Here is a 20,308-nt window from a genome sequence, read left to right as displayed (position 1 = left end):
GCCCAAAGCCTCTAGTCTGGATTAGTGCTGACTGATAGGCACTGTACCGACAGCCGGAGTCCTCTCCTGAAACCCTTAGGTTTGAGAGACAGGTTTGCTGAAGACTGACGGGAGAGAAGCATGATTAAAAATCACGGTAGTTAGAGACAGATTATAACCACGTTAACTCTCTTTTTATGGTTTTCATGGGCACGTATCTCCGTCAATAGGACGAACGCGGAGGCAGGCAGGGGATAGCATTCTGTGAAGGGTAAGCTGCTCGATTTTACTGCCTGGCGAAGGGCCAGGCAGAGGAGCTCTGCCCGCGGTGGGGCCGAGATTCCGCTTGCTGACGCCAGCTCTCAATGACGGGTAGGACAGCACCCGCCACAAGGAGAGGAAGAGCGGAAAGGGAGATGCTGTGGAGAAAGTACCCCCCTTCCTTGTGCCCCGCCACCGACGGCCTTGCGCAGCAAGGCGCTGTCCGCTTCCTGCCCGGTGCCGGCCCGAGATCACTTGGCATTTACATCTCTCCGCTGTTCGTGAGGAGGCGAAAGCCTATGCCCGGGGGCGGGGAGGGAGTAGGAGGCGAGGGCCAGCAGCGGGGCCGGGGTTATCGAGCCGCCGCCTCAGAGGCTTCCTGCACGGCTCTGTGCATTCGCCTCTTCCTTCCCCCGCACTGCCTCCCTGGGGGAGCCGGCGGGGGCCGTACGTGCCGGGCCGGGAGCGAGGGGAGGGTCTGCGGCTCGGCGTCGCTGCAGTAAAGCCGGCCCCGCCGCTCCGCCAGGGACCGGGTGCGGGCAACGCCGTCGGCCCTCTACTGCTGCGCGGCGATCGCCACTGCTGGCGGGAGTGGCAGGGATGTGAGCGGTCGGGTCGGCTTGCCCCCACTCTTTTATTTATTTTTTTTCCTTCCAAAGAAAGACCAAACCAGCCAACAAATCCCCCAAAACCTAGAAGGCGTGGGGGGTAGGGGTATTCCGTGTCGCCGCCGCCACCTTCCGCTGGATGTGAGGAAATTGCCATTCGCCGGCAGCGGCAGCACACAGTATCGTAGGATCTGGTCATGCAGCATCGGCTCCCGTCGTCTTCCTCCCGCGTCCTCTAGCCGGCCGAGCAAAGAGACTCTTGCTCGCCAGCCCCAGGGTCCATCTTTCGGACTGAATATTAAAACCGACAGTGCGAGAGGTGGGTGGAAATAAGGCTGTTTCCCTCCCTCTCTCACCCCACCCCCCGGATTTATTTCATAGGGATGTGTTCAAGACAAGAGAGGATTCAGAAGGATATTGGCGTTGTGATCGAAAAGTGCAAGGCAGAGAAGGATTGCTTGTTTGCAGGTGAGTTTCTCTCCCGGGCCACAGGTTGGCGGCGTGGAGGCTGCCGCCCCCAGCCGCCCGTCTTAGACCCCGCTCCTGCCGCTACACGGCTGCCCGGGCCGTGTCCGTGCCCTTCGCCGCCCTTCCTGGGAGCGGGGAGCGCCGCCGAGCCGCCTTGTGCCTGCTCTCAGCCCCCTTCTTCCTCATCTTTCTCTTCGAGGGCATGTGAGGACAGATGAGACCAGCAGCTGGCTGGGAAAACGGGAGGGGGGGCATCCTGAGTCAGGGAGTGTGGCAGTGGTCACACGCGAAACCGGGCGGGTGTGCGCAAGTGTTCGTGCCCTTTGCTGCCTGGCGGCTGCTGGGACGAGCGCACAGCCAAGTGCAGCCCTAGTGCTTTTTTGCTCCGGCGGGCGCTACACAGTTGTTTTCTGGACGTCCGGGCTCCTGCCATCCTTGGTGCATGCCTCTATTCCAGCCCGCCCGCCTGGCTTCAGGGCTTCAGGGTTTCAGGGCTGGGGGCATGGCAAGCGGTAAACGTTCCCCCTTCCGTGCAAAAAAACCCTCTGGGTTTCGCCGCTTCCTTGGCGGGGACGGTGAGGTGCCGAGAGTGATTGTGTAGTCGCAGGAGACCGGCTTGTGGCTGCCTATTGCCGTTTCAAACAATGGAAATCCCCGGCGTTGCCATAGCACCGGGCACTTGTTGCGAGGGGCTGGGAGGGGGGAGTTGCAGCATTTCCTCTGAATTCATGCCGACCCCCATCCCGTGTATGCTGGTCTGCAAAACTTCAGCTATTTCAGCCAAAGTAAAGACAAGTTGTAATAATGCAGCTGTTTGTATTTCAGATTTCAGGTATGCAGACTCCACCTTTACCTTCACCTATACTGGAGGCTCCAAAAGGTACTTTTTTTGCAGTAATGACTCCCTTCATTTCCTGATGGCAGTGAGGTGCAGTGGTTCAATACCATGGCAGGTCTTTTGTTTCCTTTCCTTTTGCAAGGAGGATTAATAAAACATCTGCTGTTGCACAAACATAAACCGAGGAGGAAGTGTCAAGGGAGGTGATCAGAAAGGTGATCCTAGTTATTGGAGGCTTGTTCCTCTGAGTGCTGCCCTGTGACACTTCACCATTTCTCTTTTTTCAATTTATGTGTATATGTAGAATTTATGCCATACGTAAACTTAACAGAAACACAGCAAATGCATCAACATATGACATATAAAGTTAATTTGTCTTAAAAAATGGAAAAAGTTATTATTTTAATAACGAGTAGGCCAAATTTCACATCAGTACCTTATTCTCTTGCATGAGAGCCATATTTAGTCCCATGACAGATGCGAGACTGTCTGCAACTGACCAAATTAAACTACTGAGACATTCAGTGAAATGTCAGTATGGCTTCTAAGGATAAAAAATGTTTTATTGAATGGTAGTTTAAATATTATTTCTAAGTAATTACAAGCTTTAGGTTATAAACAGGATTGTGCATGTACACATTTTTTATTATAATTCACTATTTGTTGTGATTTCTGTTTTCAAAAGGAAATATATGTAAAAGCTTGAACACATCCTTTTTGTTTCCCTGGCTCTTAGTTACCTTTTACTTAATATGATGTTTAAAGTATATGCTAGGTCATCCTCTTATCTTTTAGCTGAATTTTATTAGACTTGGCAAGATGTCTTGGTTTTATTTTTTTTGTTTTAATTTTTTTTTCTCAGACAGTAAATCTGTTATCTTTGGTGATTGTTTTTCTTTACTGGGATGCATCAGCTTAAGGCATTGTATTCCTTGCAAGTGAACCTTTCAATGCAGGTAACGCTCCTATAGCCATTGGCTCTCCCCTGCGCATACTTCAGGGCCTGACTGCAGGACCAGGCTCCCGGATGGTCCCCAGGCTGTGACACTGACTACTCAGAAAAATGCTTTCCTACCTCATTACCCTGTCTCTTCCTACTAAAGGAAAAGACAACTTCTGTCATTTTCAGTGGAGTAGAATAGTTCAGTTGACCCAATATCTGAGAATCAGATGTATTTTCAGGTTGCTTGCAATTTGCTCTTTAATTTAGGGTCTTAGTATATGTTTTGTTGTGGTCTTGTTTTAAAAGGCAATTTTTTAAAGGCTTAGTGCAGTAAAAATAATCTGTCAAATATTATTTATCATGTAACTAAAACAATAGAATTTGAAAGTTACTTTGCACTGTTTTCTAAACCAAATACTGCAGCAAGAAACCAGGAAGTGAAACCTGTCTATTGTTTCCATTTTTCCAAGCTGAATAAAGTAAAGTGCCCAAAGGCATAACTGATGTAAAACAAACTGATTTATAAATGTTGAAACAAAACATTGTCACTTCTACAACAAGAGATGGAAGATGGCCTTACATCCCATAGCCATGAATTTTAACTGGGATCAGCATTTACTTAAGGACCCTAAATTTCAGGAAAGCAGACTTCCAGCTCTTCAAGGAGTTACTCAGTAGGACCCCCTGGGACATGGTCCTCCGAGACAAGGGAGCGGAACAGAGCTGGCAAATATTTAAGGATGCTTTCCATGAATCACAAGAGCGCTCAGTCCCCAGATGTAGGAAATAAGACAGGGAAGGGAAAAGAGCAGGGTGGCTGAGTCAAGACCTCCTGGCCAAACTGAAGAAGAAGAGGCAACTGCACAGGCAGTGCAAGCGGGGACAGGGAACCAAGGAAGAGTACAGGGGCGCTGCCCGGTTGTGTAGGGATGAGGTCAGGAAGGCCAAGGCCAGCTGGAGCTGAACTTGTCAAGGGAAGCAAAGACTAACAGGAAGGGCTTCTACAGGTACATCAATCAGAAAAGGAAGGTTAAAGAGAATGTACCCCCACTGATGGCTGAAAATGGTGACCTCATATCAACAGATGAGGAGAAGGCTGAGGTACTTTTTTTGCCTCAGTCTTCACTGAGACAGCCGCTCTCCTCCCCCCTTCTGGGTCAAGGGACAACAAGATGGTGACCAAGGGAGTAAACCCTCTCCCACAGTAGAGGAGGATCAGGTTTGTGAAAATCTGAGGAACTTGAACATATATGTCTATGGGACCTGATGAGATGCATGTCAGAGTGCTGAGGGAATTGGCCGATGTGGTTGCCAAGCCACTCTCCATGATATTTGAAAAGTCATGGCAATCAGGAGAAGTCCCTGGTGACTGGAAGAAGAGTAACGTTGTGCCCAATTTAAAAAGGGTAGAAAAGACGACCCTGGGAACTACCGACCTGTCAGCTTCACCTCTGTGCCTGGGAAGATCATGGAACAGATCCTCCTAGAAGCTATGCTAAAGCACATGGAGGAGAGGGATGTGATTAATGGCAGACAGCACGGCTTCACCAGGGGTAAGTCCTGTATGACCAACCTAGTGGCTTTCTATGATGAGGCAACCACAGCAGTGGACACGGTTAAACCAACAGATGTGATCTATCTAGACTTCTGTAAAGCCTTTGAAACAGTCCCCCACAGCATCCTTCTTTCTGGAGAGATATGAATTTGATGCGTGGACTATTCGGTGGATAAGAAATTGGTTGGATGGACGTGTTCAGAGAGTAGTGGTCAATGACGATGTCCAGATGGAGATCCGTGACAAGTGGTGTCCCTCAGGGGGCTGTACTGGGACCAGTGCTGTTTAATATCTTCATCAATGATACAGACAGCGAGACTGAGTAGACTCTCAGCAAGTTTACAGATGACACCAAGCTGAGTGGTATAGTTGCCATACTGGAAGGACGGGAAGTCATCCAGAGGGACCTGGACAAGCTGGAGAAGTGCGCCTGTGTGAATCTCATGAGGTTCAACAAGGCCAAGTGCAAGGTGCACTCAATATGATTGAGAGCAGCCCTGTAGAGAAGGACTTGGAGGTGCTGATTGACGAGTAACTGGACATAAGACGGCAATGTGCGCTCGCAGCCAGAAGTCCAACCATATCCTGGGCTGCATCAAAAGAAGAATGGCCAGCAGGTCGAGGGAGGTGATTCTGCCTCTCTATTCCTCTCTTGTGAGACCCCACCTGGAGTATTGTGTCCAGTTCTGGAATCCTCAACATAAGAAGGATATGGAGCTGTTGGAATGTGTCCAGAGGAGGGCTACAAAGATGATGGGAGGGCTGGAGCACCTTCCCTACGAGGACAGGCTGAAAGAGTTGGGGTTGTTCAGCCTGGAGAAGAGAAGGCTCAGAGGAGATCTTATAGTGACCTTCTAGTACCCGAAGGGGGCCTACAGGAAAGCTGGAGAGGGACTATTCATAAAGGCTTGTGGGGGTAGGACCAGGAGGAACGGGTATAAACTGGAGAGGGGCAGATTCAGACTAGACATTAGGAAGAATTTCTACACCATGAGAGTGGTGAGGCACTGGAACAGGTTTCCCAGGGAAGTTGTGGATGCCCCATCCCTGGAGGTGTTCAAGGCCAGGTTGGATGGGGCCTTGGGCAGCCTGATCTAGTAGGACGTGTCCCTGACCCTGGCAGGGGGATTGGTGTCGTTGTTGGGACGGATACGACATTCAAAAGTTTGTGAGCAAAAGCCAAACTTTATTGTTTTACAGGCCTCTTTATATTTTTCCTTATCTATCAGGCTGTGTTCATACACTAAAGCTGTTGAAGCGATTCGCTCAACCTCTCTGTCCACGCGTCTAAAGCTTTACTATGATTCATTGAACAACGCTGTCCATGCGCTACCTGTATCTACTCTTTTTCTTGCCAACTTTCAATTAGATGTTACTTGTTTCACTTCCAAGATTCTTCTTCAGGACTTTCCAGTCTCATTATGGGAACACGGTTATCTGTTCAAGGTCAATATCCATTTTCTCTGATTCCTAAGACCAACTGTGGACTCCCACAGATTTGAACTAGATGATCTTTAAGGTCCCTTCCAACTCAAACTATTCTATGATTATAAGGAAACTGTTGACTGAAAACTAGTCTCAGTATCTTGAAAATTCAAACTGTATTGAGAAATAAATGTTATACTTAGAGAAATTGGTGAAAGTAGGTTGTTACTTAGAGCATACTCAAATTTCACTTTCCTTTTGAAGTTTTAAGGACATTTAAAAGGCATCATTTAAGAGAGGGGTTTCATGTTCTTGGCTTGTTTATATTTTGATTTAGAAAGATGTTTTACAATATTCTTAGTATACAGTGGTGTATGGCGTGGCAAGTTTATGATAGTAAGCTTTCTTGTGAAGTACATAAAATGAAAAACCTAAGCCTTGACCATTAAAGGCCAAATATTTCTTTCTCACATAGAAGAGCAGTTAGTTGTTTCTTCTTAGAGAAGATGCTTGCTGAGTATTGGCTATGCTGTACCATGTGAAGAATTTAGGCAGGTCTCCAGTTGTGGTGGGTTGACCTTGTCTGGCTGCCAGGTGCCCACCAAGCTGCTCTATCACTCCCCTCCTCAGTGGGACAGGGGGAGAAAATAAGATGGAAAAAACCTCATGAGTCATGGTAAAGGTGGTTTAATAAAGAAAAGCAAAGGCCATGGTGTGTGGTAACAAAGGAAAACAAAAGATTTATTCTCTACTTCCTGTCAGCAGGCAATGTCCAGGCACTTCCTGGGAAGCAGGGCTCTAGTACACTTAGCGATTGCTCTGGAAGACAAATGTTGTAATGATGAATGGCCCACTTTCCTCCTCCTTTCTCTTAGCTTTTATTGCTGAGCAGACATCGTATGGTATGGAATATCCCTTTGGTCAGTTTGGGTCAGCTGTCCTGGCTTTGTCCCCTCCCAAGATCTTGCCTGCCCTCAGCCTACTGGGTGAGAGGGGAATGTTGGAGAGACAGCCCTAATGTGTGTGAGCACATGCTGTCTGCGCCCCATCTGATTGGTGCTCAGGACAGGAAAAGCAGCATGTTCCATTCTTGGGCATCAGCACCAGCTTGATTTGGGTTGCACTCACCCGGTTCCTTGCAAAACTCACACTTCGTGGGTTTAGGTTGTTCGTGCTAGATTACTTCTTACAACATACAACTCACTCAACAGTTTGTTTTTCCCCCAAGGTTAAATTGTCTTGAGGCACACGCCGGTTCTCCCCATCCTTCCTCATTACCCACCAGGTGCACCCAGGTCCTTGAGCAAAAACAATCCCACAAATGGGTTTGCCTTTTCCCATGGGAGGAGCAATCCACACCACCTTCCCCAGCCACTTGCCCATGTGCACTAAGGGGACCTTATCTCCTCCCACAGTATGTAGGAGTTTTGTTTGGGCAGGACCAGGGCAGCAGATCCTCAGATATTAACCAGACAAGTGGCTTCTGCTAAATTTAAATGTCCTCCTTCTGCTAAATTTAAATGGCCTCCCTACGAGGACAGGCTGAGAGAGTTGGGCTTGTTTAGCCTGGAAAAGAGAAGGCTCAGAGGAGATTTTATAGCGACCTTCCAGTACCTGAAGGGGTCCTACAGGAAAGCTGGAGAGGGGCTATTCATAAAGGCTTGTGGGGATAGGACCAGGGGGAACAGGTATAATCTGGAGAGGGGCAGATTTAGACTAGACATTAGGAAGAATTTCTTCACTATGAGAGTGGTAGGGTACTGGAACAGGTTTCCCAGGGAAGTTGTGGATGCCCCATCCGTTGAGGTGTTCAAGGCCAGGTTGGACAGGGCCTTGGGCAGCCTGCTTTAGTGTGATGTCCCTGCCCATGTCAGGGGGGTTGGAACTAGATGATCTTTAAGGTCCCTTCCAACTCTAACTATTCTATGATTCTATGATTTATATCTAAGTGCTTCCATGCCCCATTGCCCAATGCTCTCATAGTCAGGCACTGCAGAGCTAAATCATTACTAGAAAGTATGGCATCAAACCTGCTGCTTTTGCCTTGTATATATTGGGGAATGGCATAGTAGTTTTCCACTGTGTTTTGATCTTTCTTACAGAAGGGCAGGAATCTCAAGCATGTTTTCTGGGATGGCCCCGAGTTTATCAGAGGCCTATGTTTACCAATACACAAAGTGTTCTACTTTTCAAGCACACAAGATTAGGCAATGATTAGCGTGATTTAGGTGTTTTTCTACATCTCATCTGCAAGGTCACTTGAGTGTGTTTTACAATTCCTCCTCACCAATCTTCTGTTATATTCCCACAGGGGATGTGATACACCCACTCAATGCCGTGTTTCTTTGCCCAGGAGTTTATGAGGTTATTTCGGAAATGAGTCTGACTCAATTCTTTCTAGGGTTTCATGTCACCACAGAATTTGCCTTTCGAGGCTTATGATGGTGCTTTGGGCAGTGGCATGGTTTACAGGGTGTGTTTCTAGCTGCTCGTTAGTTGCTTCCACCATGGTGGATATGTAGCGCTTGCCTTGGTATGTTTGTGACAGTGGTCCAATATAGTCAATTTGTCAGGCCTTGTCATATTGAAAACCCAGCCACTGCCCTCTGTTCCAGGGAGACTTTACTTGTGTGGCTGTCACATTTTATGTCAGAGCAAGGAAATTCAGAGGAGCCTTTTCGGGCTCTTTACAATTTGACCAGCCTGCTAGGCCTCTGCTGACAGCGTCATTGGGACAAATCCCTTATTGAAAGGGGGACCACCTCGGGCCCTTTACGGTTTGTCCAGCCCACTGGGATCGTGTTGAAAGATCAAAGTTTCTAGAAACTTATATATGTGCACAAACAAATTTTATTATAAAAACTTGTGACAGAATAAAGGTTTGATGGTAGCTACCAGCTGTCTGTGAGACTACGTCTTAAGCAATATGCAGTTAAACCCCAAGTATAGATAAAAGCAATATACAGTTAAACCCCAAGTAGAGATAGACACTAACAGCGTGGTGTTAGTAAATAAGTGTGCATAACACAAAATCCTTACCCAACAGGTGTCCCTATGAGCGGGGAAGATAGAGTCCAATCCACTGACTGATCCTAGATGTTTTGATGGGGGCCTTTCCCAAAACTTTCCCATTTGCATTACATTTTATAATATTTTTACACCTTTGGGCAGAGTTTGGGTGGAGCTTGAGTGACTTAAGTCATACATTCTTTTACTTCTGATTGATGTAAAAAGCTCTCGCTTTGCATTTAAAGGTATAGCAATAAAAATTCAGTGTGCGTGCCCAGTGGGAGTGGTTATGGGAGTGGTTTACCTTAGAGGTGATGAGAAGGTGGGTAGCCTTTGAGATGGAGGTGTGGTTTTGTGTTATAATGACATTATAATGAGCAAAGTTAGCTTAAGTACAAGTTTGCATCCTGGTTGCTGAGACAGCAGCTGTAATCCATCTTTCTTGAGAGGAACTATGCAGTTGTCTTCATGGATCCATGCACATAATGCTCAGTGCTGATAATGGAGCCTGGTTGCGCAATCATAACAGCATCCCAGCTCTCCATTTCATTGAGGCAGAATGTCTAGAACAGGCCTTTTCCATGGCAGCTGCATTCTGTTCTTGGCAACAGCCTGCTGCAGCACCTGCATCTCTCACACCGAAATTGCTTTTAATATCACAGTATGCCTAACCTTGGGGTATAACCTGATTCATATGCTACTAGTATCTCTTTTTTTCACACAGGACAACCGGGTGATCAGGCCCAGTCAGCATGGGTTTATGAAAGGCAGGTCCTGCCAAACTAACCTGACCGCCTTCTGTGACTAGGTGACCTGCTTAATGGATGAGGGGAAGTCTGTGGATATAGTGTACTTGGACTTCAGTAAAGCCTTTGACATGGTTTCTCACAGTATTCTACTTGAGAAACTGGTTACTACTGTCCTGGACAGGCGCACCCTCTGCTGGGGGAAAAAAATGGCTGGATGATCAGGCCCAAAGAGTGGTGGTGAATGGAGTTAAATCCAACTGGAGGCTGGTCACAAGTGGTGTTCCCCAGGGCTCAGTGCTGGGTCCAGTTCTGTTCAATATCTTTATCAATGACCTGGAGGAGAGGATTAAATGTATCCTTAGTGACACTAAGCTGGAGGAAGTGTCAATCTGCTTGAGGGTAGGGAAGCTCTACAAAGGGATCTGAACAGGCTGGATGGATGGGCTGAGGCCAATGGGCTGAGGTTTAACAAAGCCAAGTGCAGAGGGACACAAAACCCCTGTGCAGTGCTACAGGAGTGGGGAAGATTGGCTGGAAAGCTGCCTGGCAGAGGAAGACCTGTGAGTGTTGGTGGACAGCCGACTGAACATGAGGCAGCAGTGTGCCCAGGTGGACAAGAAAGCCAATAGCATCTTGGCTTGTATCAGAAACAGTGTGGCCAGCAGGACCAGGGAAGTGATTCTGTCTCTGTACTCTATACTGGTGAGACCCCACCTCGAATACTGTGTTCACATTTGGGCCTGTCACTACAAAAAAGACATTGAGGTCTTGGAGCGTGTCCAGAGAAGAGCAATGAAGCTGGTGAAGGAGCTGGAGAACAAGTCTTATGAGGAGCGGCTGAGGGAACTGGGCTGTCTAGCCTGGAGAAGAGGAGGCCTTATTGCTCTCTACAACTACCTGAAAGGAGGTTGCAGAGAGGTGGGCATTGGTCTCCTCTCCCAAGGAATATGTGATAGGATGAGAGGGAATGGCCTCAAGTTGTGCCAGGGGAGATTCAGATTAGACATTAGGAAAAACTTCTTCACCGAAAGGGTTCTCAAGCACTGGAACAGGCTGCCCAGGGAGGTGGTTGAGTCACCATCCCTGGAGGTATTTAAAAGGCTTGGGAACATGATTTAGTAGTGGACAGGTACAGTTGGGCTTGACGATCTCAAAGGTCCTTTCCAACCTAGTGAAAATCACTATGATTCTATGATCCACTAGCACAGAGCTGGGAAGAGTGCTCAAGTAGAAGTCTTTATAGAAAACATTTTCAGTACCTTCTTTCTCTGCTTTCATCACATATTTTAACATATTAAGTACCTAAAAATAGGCTGTCGTTGTTAAAGTGTTTATGTGATAAGACAAATACATTTGAAAGTGGAGTTCACTGTGACAAAATTATTTTTGATCACTTTTCTCTGTATGGGGAATGATGACGTCTGTTGTTTTTTCCTGTTAGTCTCTAATAATTTTCCATATTTTTCATCACTCATAAATAAAAAGCTGAAGATACCTGTTGGCATATCTTTTCCATGGATTACTTGCTGTGTGGAATATGAATTCTCATTTGAGTCAGAGTCTAATCACTCAGAGTCAAAAAAATTGCTTTAATAAATCTTCAACACCTAGAGGGAAAGTAAATTTTAAACTGCTGGGAGAGTTCCATTTAGTTACAATTAAAACTGAGAAAGGGACAAAATGTGAGTAAATACAAAACAAGAGTCCAATTTATATTTCTGCCTTGGCATTAAATAAATCCCACTTAAGAGGATAACTCTTAAAAAATTAATGTCCTTGCTACAGGAGGGTGGAAATTTTTACAGACATTTCATTGAACTGGCCTCATCTGAGGAAAAGTAACTCTTTTAACAAGGTAAAATTGGCTTGTAAAGATAAATCCACTATCCTGTGCAGCAGTAGTTAGAAAATCTCACTGAAAGCTGAGGGACTAAACAATGTACAGAAACACATCCCTTTCCCCTGACTGCCTCCTGCATGCTCACAGAAGATTGCGTCTAGTCTGTTTCTCTGTCAGGAAGAACAGGAAAGAACTTTGCCTAAGGACTGGAAACAATGTAGCTTTTATGAATCAGACTAATCCTGGGAGGACCCATTATCTCCAGGGAGCTTTATGTCAGACATCGTGTTCCCCTTACTGCAAGGGTATATCATATGTACTTTTTGCATTATGTAATCTTGCGGGAGTAAATCATGGTATTGCACATGATCACATAAGGTAACAGGGAGAAAACAGACTTGGGTGAAGGTTGGAGGGTGAGCATCTTTCTGTAGCTTCCTTCAAGGCAGAGTGCCTGTGTGAGCCCTGTAGAAGGCTTTGGCTTCTCCTGTATGTTGTCAACAACTGTGACTTATTCTAGCAATTAGGATTGAGCTGAATCCCTTTGATGAAGTTCTTCTGACAGAGACTTCTGTGCTGCTCAGTGGGAACTTGTCTGGAGCAAAGAACAGAGGGCAAAAAGCAAGCTCAAAGGAACTGGCAAGCCCTCTGGATGTCTCTTCAGCCTTGAAGCAATGATCAGAAATAAAAGGAGCAACAGCATGTCTCCTGTATAATCAAATGTACTGTTTGCCAAAAGAGAGTACAAAAAATGGTGATATACCATTTGTAAAAAAGTATATAATTAAAGAATAAATTCCTTTCAAACTATGCAGCATTCTGCATTTTATCTCACATATTACAGGTTGCCACCTTGTTGCTTTAAATGAATGTTCCATTTTATGGTTATAGATAAGATTTTTTCATATTTTAAGAGCAAAGCTAAAAGGGAAGATAACTTGGCACCGTTCAGACAGCATTTACTTTCAAGTAGAATAAATAGCCTATGGGCTAGAGATGGTATTCCAGGTCCTTAGCTTTTCTGCAAATGACAGAGTATTTCATTTTGGGGGGTGGAGGTGTGGGGGTGTGGTTTTGCTCATTCTCTTTCCTTAATGTTGAAAAGACTATCTTTGATGGGGAGTTCTCACCTCCTAATAATCATACATACAGCAAGATATGAAAATAATTAGGACATTCTTCTGTCAGATTAGGACCTAGGATTGATAAAGGTGTCAAAACCAGGAAGCACTTCATTGTCATAAAAGTACGTGCTGATAGTCAACTGCTTGATCTCAACTACAGTAGTATAAATCCAGAGTAATTCCACTGATGTGATGGGGGTCTATTGGGTCCTCAGCGATACTGATAAGTTTTTGATTTGGCCCTGACTACTCCCAGTGAATGGCAATCCAGGTGATTTTTTCCACCTGGAGGGAGTTATGAAGTCCAGAATTCTGTTTTCTGCCATCTTTGCATATGTATTCTCATTTTGAGTACTTTCCTGTATAGTGGGAGAGCTGCAATTTATCCAAGGAAAAAAGCTTGCTTTCATGCATCCTTATCAAATCACTGGTGTTGCAGAGGGCACAGATAGAAGGCCAAAACCATGCTTTTCTTTTTGTGTCTTTTTTGAGCTGACAAGGGAGGGTGCCCTCCTGGACCTGCTGTTTGTGAACAGAGAAGGTCTTGTGGGGGATGTGACGATTGGAGGACGCCTGGGACAAAGCAATCATGAGATGATAGGGTTTTCAGTTCTAGGTGAGCTGAAGAAGGGGATTAGCAAAACTTCCAGAGGGCAGACTTTGGACTGTTCAGAAGGCTGGTTGGCAAAGTCCCATGGGAGACAGTCCTAAAGGGCAAGGGACCCCACGAAGGCTGAGTGCTCTTCAAAAGTGAAATCCTAGCAGCTCAGGAGCAAGCCATCTCCATGTTCTGGAAAAGGAGCTGGCAGGGGAAAACAACAGCTTGGTTGAGTAGGGAGATCATGAGAGACATCAAAAAGAAGAGGAATGTCTATGAGCTTTGGAAGAAGGGACAGGCGTCTTGGGTGGACTACAGGGAGGAAGTGAGATCGTGCAGGGAAAAAATCAGGAGGGCTAAGGCCCAACTAGAAATCAAATTGGCTAAGTCTGTGAAAGATAATAAAAAATCTTTCTACAAATACATTAACAAGAAAAGGAGGACTAGGGAGAATATTCAGTCCCTATTGGATGCAGAAGGAACAAGAGTGACAAGGGATGAGGACAAGGCTGAGGTACTTAATGCCTTCTTTGCCTCAGTCTTTAATAGTAAGGGAAATTGTTCCCCCTGTGTACAAACCCAGGAGTTAGAGGAGGAGAATGAGGCTCCCATGATGCAAGAGGAGGTGGTTAGAGACTTGCTTGCCCAGCTAGACACCCACAAGTCTATGGGGCTGGATGGGATCCACCCAAGAGTATTAAAAGAGCTGGCGGATGTCCTTTCCAAACCCCTTTCCATCATCTTCCAGCGGTCCTGGTTGACCGTGGAAGTTCCACTGGACTGGAGGCTGGCTGATGTTGTGCCCATCTACAAGAAGGGTTGCAGGGAGGATCCAGGGAACTACAGGCCTCTCAGTCTGACCTCAGTGCCAGGGAAAGTCACGGAACAGGTGATCTTGAGTGCTACCATGAAGCACATGCAAGAGAACCGGGTGATCAGGCCCAGTCAACACAGGTTCGTGAAAGGCAGGTCTTGCCAAACTAACCTGATTGCCTTCTATGACAAAGTGACTCGACTACTGGATGAGGGAAAGGTTGTGGCTGTAGTCTTCTTGGACTTCAGTAAAGCCTTTGACACAGTTTCTCACAACATTCTACTTCAGAAACTGTCAGCCTCTGGCCTGGACAGGTACACACTCTCCTGGGTTGAAAACTGGTTGGATGGCTGGGCCCAGAGAGTGGTGGTAAATGGAGTTAACTCCAGCTGGAGGCCAGTCACAAGTGGGGTTCCCCAGGGCTCAGTACTGGGTCCAGTCCTGTTCAATGTCTTTATCAATGACCTGGATGAAGGCATTGAGTGCACCCTTAGCAAGTTTGCAGATGACACTAAGCTGGGTGGAAGCGTGTATCTGCTGGAGGGTAGGGAGGTTCTGCAAAGGGATCTTAACAGGCTGGACCGCTGGGCTGAGTCCCAAATTAGTTTCAGAGTTTTTTGTAGATATAACCATTAGTTAAAATAGAAATAACAATTTCTTCAAGACGACTATTCTGTGAAATACCTAAAAAGATTAAATTAACTTTGTCCAGATTAAAACTGTGTAAAATCTGGTCATTTCTATATATAATTCTACAAAACAGTTGAAACATAAAAAAAGCCAAAATAATTTTACAGTACTTCAGACCAAAGAATAAAACCTTCAAGTGTTAAAAACGTCTGGAAAACATATCTTTGATTAATGCCTTTGTATGGCAGTTATGTACAGTATCAACAGCCTTCCCTTATAGACAGGGAATTATATAAATTAAGATTGTCTACTGGCTTAATATGGCTCTATGAATATTGCATGAAATCTTTTGTACATGGTTGTAGCTCTAATGGAGTTACAGCTGAAAACTGATCTTATTAATTGTTTTCTTTTAAGAAGTTATAGTGTTAGAGAATTACTTTGCTATAAAGACTTTTAACCATCCTATAGAACAAGGCTTGTTAGGCTTTGATAAAATTTCAGTAATAGACTTCTCTAGCTTATATGTTGAAAAAGGACTCGTCTTTTATGAGTGGATGACAAGAAGAGTGAAATTGGATATGTTTAGGTGACAACAGGAAGAACATAACCTCTGCAAGAATCTACTTGGACGCAATGCTAATTTTGTTAACTCAGGCCAACAGAAGTTTTAAATTTGTTTAGTATTGGTGTCTAGAGTATGAAGTAGAGTCACAATAATCAGCCTACCAAAGATGCAAATTCTCTTGCCTTTAGCAGACCTATGTGCACATGTGGGATCTATCTGAATTGACTGTTTTTGATCAGAGAGGTTTCAGACAAGGACAGAAAGCTGCTCCAGGTGGAATGGCATGGTGCCCTGGTGTGCTCATCCAACTGTCCACCGCAGGCTGCATGACAGAGCCTGGCAGCCTGCCATCGGAGCATGCACATCCGAATGACTGCTCTCCTCCCATGTCAGGAAAAGTGTGACTCATGGCCTCGGCTTCCCAGAGGCTCTGAATCCTTCAGGTTGAGAATAAAATATTTTCTCCTGGAGAGGAGCCAAGCGGAGAGTATTTCTTTTCCATTGCTAATTTTATATAGTAATCTAGTGTGCACAAACCTGCAGCATATGCAGCTGCTTCAGACCATGTCCAGTGCATGCAGGCATGTTGATTTTAGACAAGCGGTGTCAGCTTTCTTTTTAACATTCTCTCCTTTCTTCTTTCTCAGAAGTTTTATAGTTCTGAACACATCATGAAGTTCCTTGTTGGAACAGTACACTGATTGGGACATTAGCTGCTATTGAATGAGAATCCTTTACACCTCTCAAACTTCAGTGATTTCAATGTCTAATGATTGCAATATGCTTGTGATTAACTAGATAATATACTCTAGTGAAAAATTCTTGAATTATGAGGTGAAGGCTGAGTGGACTGGGGTGATGTTGGGACTCTCCTGTATAGATTATTCTATTTTGAAATCAGTTGGTCAGAATTGCTGAGGTTTTTATTGTTGTAGTTGAAAAGTTGCAGGAGATTATTGCATAAAAATTTTCATTTTACTAATGATGGGTATTTTGACTGAAATGAAATACATAAAAGGTTTCTACATTTAGCCTGTTCCTCTCCATCTCAAGACTATGTAAACTGCTGAGATGACATATGCCTTACTAAAGAGAAAGTGCAGTATAATTTCATTTATATGTTCATATTTTACCTTTATATTCCATTGATTTCAGTTAGACATTATTGAAGTAACTGAGGCAAATATTTAATGTCTGGCCAAATTTAATTTTGAAATAATTCTATTTATAGTTCAAATTGCTTTGATGTATTTTGCTGTTTTAATACCTGTAGCTGCACTCATCTGCATAAAGCTGAAGCAATGATACTGGTTTTGTTTACACTTAAAGAACTTAACTCAATGTATCTGTTGGGCCATCTAGCTATATAAGTAATATATATTTATTTACAGAGGCTTCAGATACTTTGTAATTCCTTTGTTGGTATTATTTTCATTAACAGTGACCATCTCACATCATCAATGTCATGGTCAATAGCATTTTCAGAGAGGAATAAATGGTCAGGGGACTATCCATTAACTAAACTTGGAGCGATTTTACTTTATCTGAGATTTCCATCAGAATTCTCCAGCATGTAACATGCCATGTTTATGTTCCTGATACAAGCTTATGTTCATGTTGATGATGGGAAGTTGGGTCACTGAACTTTCAGCTTTCATTATTTCATGACCAGCTACTTCACAGTTACACTAGTAAAATGGCAAATGATCCTACAGAGGTGTCTTGAGAAAGAGCATGGTAAAAACATTCATCTTTAGGAATAAAATCTAAGAGCTTTCTTTTCTATTGAAAGTGAAGATGAACGAACATACCAAGCAACTGTCAATGTATTAGTAAGAATGCAGTGGGGCATTTGCATCAGATAAAGTTATACTTGTTGGCCTTTTGAACCATTCTCAAAGTATCTGTGGAACAAAATTTATTCATTTCTCATTGTTGAGGGAGGACACACTATGGATAGATGGATGGGATGCTGATATGGGCCTTACACCTGTTGCCCCCATGGCATGCTGGGGATGCCGCAGCACAGCTGCAGTCTTGCGGAGATGAGCTGAGGGCTCCTGAGGTAGTAGAAGCCAGCAAGGAAACTTCCATGGAACACCTTAAGGGAAATAAGGGGTCTTCCACTAAGAAGGGGATGCGGCCAACAACCCAGCTGAAGTGCCTCTATACAAACGCATGCATTTTGGGCAACAAACGGGAGATTCTGGAGGCTACCATGCTACTAGAAAGCTATGACCTAATTGCCATTACTGAAACTTGGTGGGACAAATCCCATTACTGGAGTGTGGCTATCGATGGCTACAGGCTGTTCAGAAGGGACAGACCAGAAAGGAGGGATGGAGGCGTTGCCCTCTATATCAGGAAATGGATAGAGTGTGAAGAGCTGTCTTTGAAGAGTAGCCACAAACAGGTCAAAAGCTTATGGGTCAGAATACCGAGGCAACAAAAGGAACCTTGTGGTTGGTATCTACTACAGGCCACATGATCAAGGAGAGCCTATCAATGAAGCCTTCTTCCTCCAGCTACAAAAGGCTTCATGCTTGCAAGCTCTCATCCTACTTGGGGACTTCAACCACCCTGACATCTGCTGGAAAAGTAGCACGTTGAGCTGTAGGCAATCCTGGAGACTCCTAGAGTGAATCGAAGATCATTTCTTAACCCAGGTAATAGACACCCTTGCCTGAGGGGATGCAATACTGGACCTGATGATAACAAATACAAGTGATCTCATCAGTGACATAAAGATTGGAGGCCGCCTGGACTGCAGTGATCATGCACTGGTGGAGTTCTAAGTCTTGAGGGATACGGGACAGGCGAGGAGTATTGTCAGGATCCCAAATTTCAGGAAAGCAAACTTCCAGCTCTTCAAGGAGTTACTCAGTAGGACCCCCTGGGATATGATCCTCGGGAACAGGGGAGCAGAACAGAGCTGGCAAATATTTAAGAATGCTTTGCATGAAGCACAAGAGCGCTCAGTCCCCAGATGTAGGAAATCAGACAGGGAAGGGAAGAGACCAGCGTGGCTGAGTCGAGACATGCTGGTCAAACTCAGTAGCAAGAGGTAACTGCACAGGCAGTGCAAGCAGGGATAGGGAACCTGGGAAGAGTATAGGGACACTGCCCGGTTGTGTAGGGATGGGGTTGGGAAGGTCAAGGTGCAGCTGGAGCTGAACTTGGAGAGGGAAGACTAACAAGAAGGGCTTCTACAGGTACATGAACCAGAAAAGGAAGGTTAAAGAAAGCTTACCCCAACTGATGGTTGAAAATGGTGACCTCATATCAACAGACGAGGAGAAGGCTGAGGTACTTAACTTTTTTGCCTCAGTCTTCACTGACACTCTCCTTGTCACGTTAAACAGGTGAGATTCTGACAGGTGGCTAAGGAGGCCCTCCCATTGAGTCACGAAGTTCAAAATTGATCCCCTTGCTTTCTAAGCATCCCCTCAGAGAGGAGCCTAGGTGCAGCTGGATCCATTTCTGTCTCAGACTTGGTTGACGGTTTATGACTAAGGATTATGTGTGTGCTTATACATGTTTTTGCCACAAGATAGAATCTGCTTACCTCCTCAGAAACTGCTACTCACAGGTTTGTGGCCCAAATGAGATGGCCAGGAGGCTTGCAGCAATGCCCATCAGAGAGACAGTTTTGTAATGCTGGAGGCAGTAAGTAGTTTAATTCAAGTGACAGATTAAAACAATTTTGGGATTGCCTTGATAAATTCACTGCTATGTTAGTGCTTCAACATTTACAACCGGTTAACAATTAGATATAAAGCAAGTAACAGTAAAAACTCGCGTTAGTAGTTATTTTCCTGTGGAAACGTGACAGAGTCAGAGGTGCACAATTCTAACCAAGACATTTCTTCTTGGTGGAGGAAGAGCAGTCCAGGCCCATTGACCCGTCTGTCAGGTAAGGTGGTCATTTTTTTTTCTTCCCCCAAGAAAGGGGTTTTCAGGTACCAGTTTTATACCTTTTTAAAAGTTTTTGGTGCCTCTTGACGAGGTGGGGACTGAGTCAATTAGTGCGTGTTGATTTGCCCTTGCACCTGTGTCATCAGAAGCAAGGACTTGGCTGTTTGCCACGACTTTGAGGCAGGGAGCTCAGTCTGTGTTTTTGGCGGTGTCTTTGTTTTTTATCTGAAGTAACACCAGGCTGTGAGGCCTCCAACTTACCCCAGGTGCTACTTGGTTGATATGAATGTGAGACTACCACCCAATCCATCAGTTTTATGGGATGTACTTGTCTAGTGCTGACTACTCCCTTTGCCAACCACTCTCTTTTGCAAAAACCAAGCTTATTTTGCCATTCACAGGGCCTAATAAATCTATTCTACCACACTCCTCACCCTTCTTGTGTCAATGTACAATAAGAAGGGGACCAGGGTGTATAGCCCCTTCCACTATAGTGGAGGATCAGGTTAATGACCACATGAGGAACATGAATAGACATAAGTCTATGGGATCTGATGAGATGCATCCCAGAGTCCTGAGGGAATTGGCTAATGTGGTGGCCAATCCACTCTCCATGATATCTGAAAAGTGATGGCAGTCAGGAGAAGGCCCTGGTGACTTGAAGAATGACAATATTGTGCCCATTTTTAAAAAGGGTAGAAAAGATGACCCTGGGAACTACCGATGGCTATCGATGGCTACAGGCTGTTCAGAAGGGACAGACCTGGTAGGAGGGGTGGAGGTGTTGCCCTCAATGTCAGGAAAGGGATAGAATGTGAAGAGATGTTGTTAAGAGTAGCCACGAACAGGTTGAAAGCTTGTGGGTCAGAATTAAAGATGGAGGAATCAACGGGAGCCTTGTGTTTGGTGTATACTACAGGCCACCTGATCAAGGAGAGCCAACCGATGAAGTCTTCTTCCTCCAGCTACAGGAGGCTTCTCGCT

General features: G+C 45.1%; 1 protein-coding gene across 1 annotated transcript in view; it reads left to right on the top strand.

The window, feature by feature from the left end:
* Positions 1-344: 344 nt before the first annotated feature.
* The window catches only part of LOC128850230 (protein mono-ADP-ribosyltransferase PARP8-like), a 161,106-nt gene continuing 141,142 nt past the window's right edge, over positions 345-20,308 (top strand). The window contains exons 1-3 of the mRNA XM_054053222.1: positions 345-716; positions 1,160-1,316; positions 2,142-2,196. Coding sequence (XP_053909197.1) covers positions 345-716; positions 1,160-1,316; positions 2,142-2,196 — 584 coding nt within the window. The remainder of the gene's footprint in view (positions 717-1,159; positions 1,317-2,141; positions 2,197-20,308) is intronic.

The sequence above is a fragment of the Cuculus canorus genome, chromosome W (assembly GCF_017976375.1).
Source record: "Cuculus canorus isolate bCucCan1 chromosome W, bCucCan1.pri, whole genome shotgun sequence".
Classification (NCBI taxonomy): domain Eukaryota; kingdom Metazoa; phylum Chordata; class Aves; order Cuculiformes; family Cuculidae; genus Cuculus; species Cuculus canorus.
Note: the sequence above shows the minus strand (reverse complement) of the source record. Positions and strands in the feature narration are given on the sequence as shown.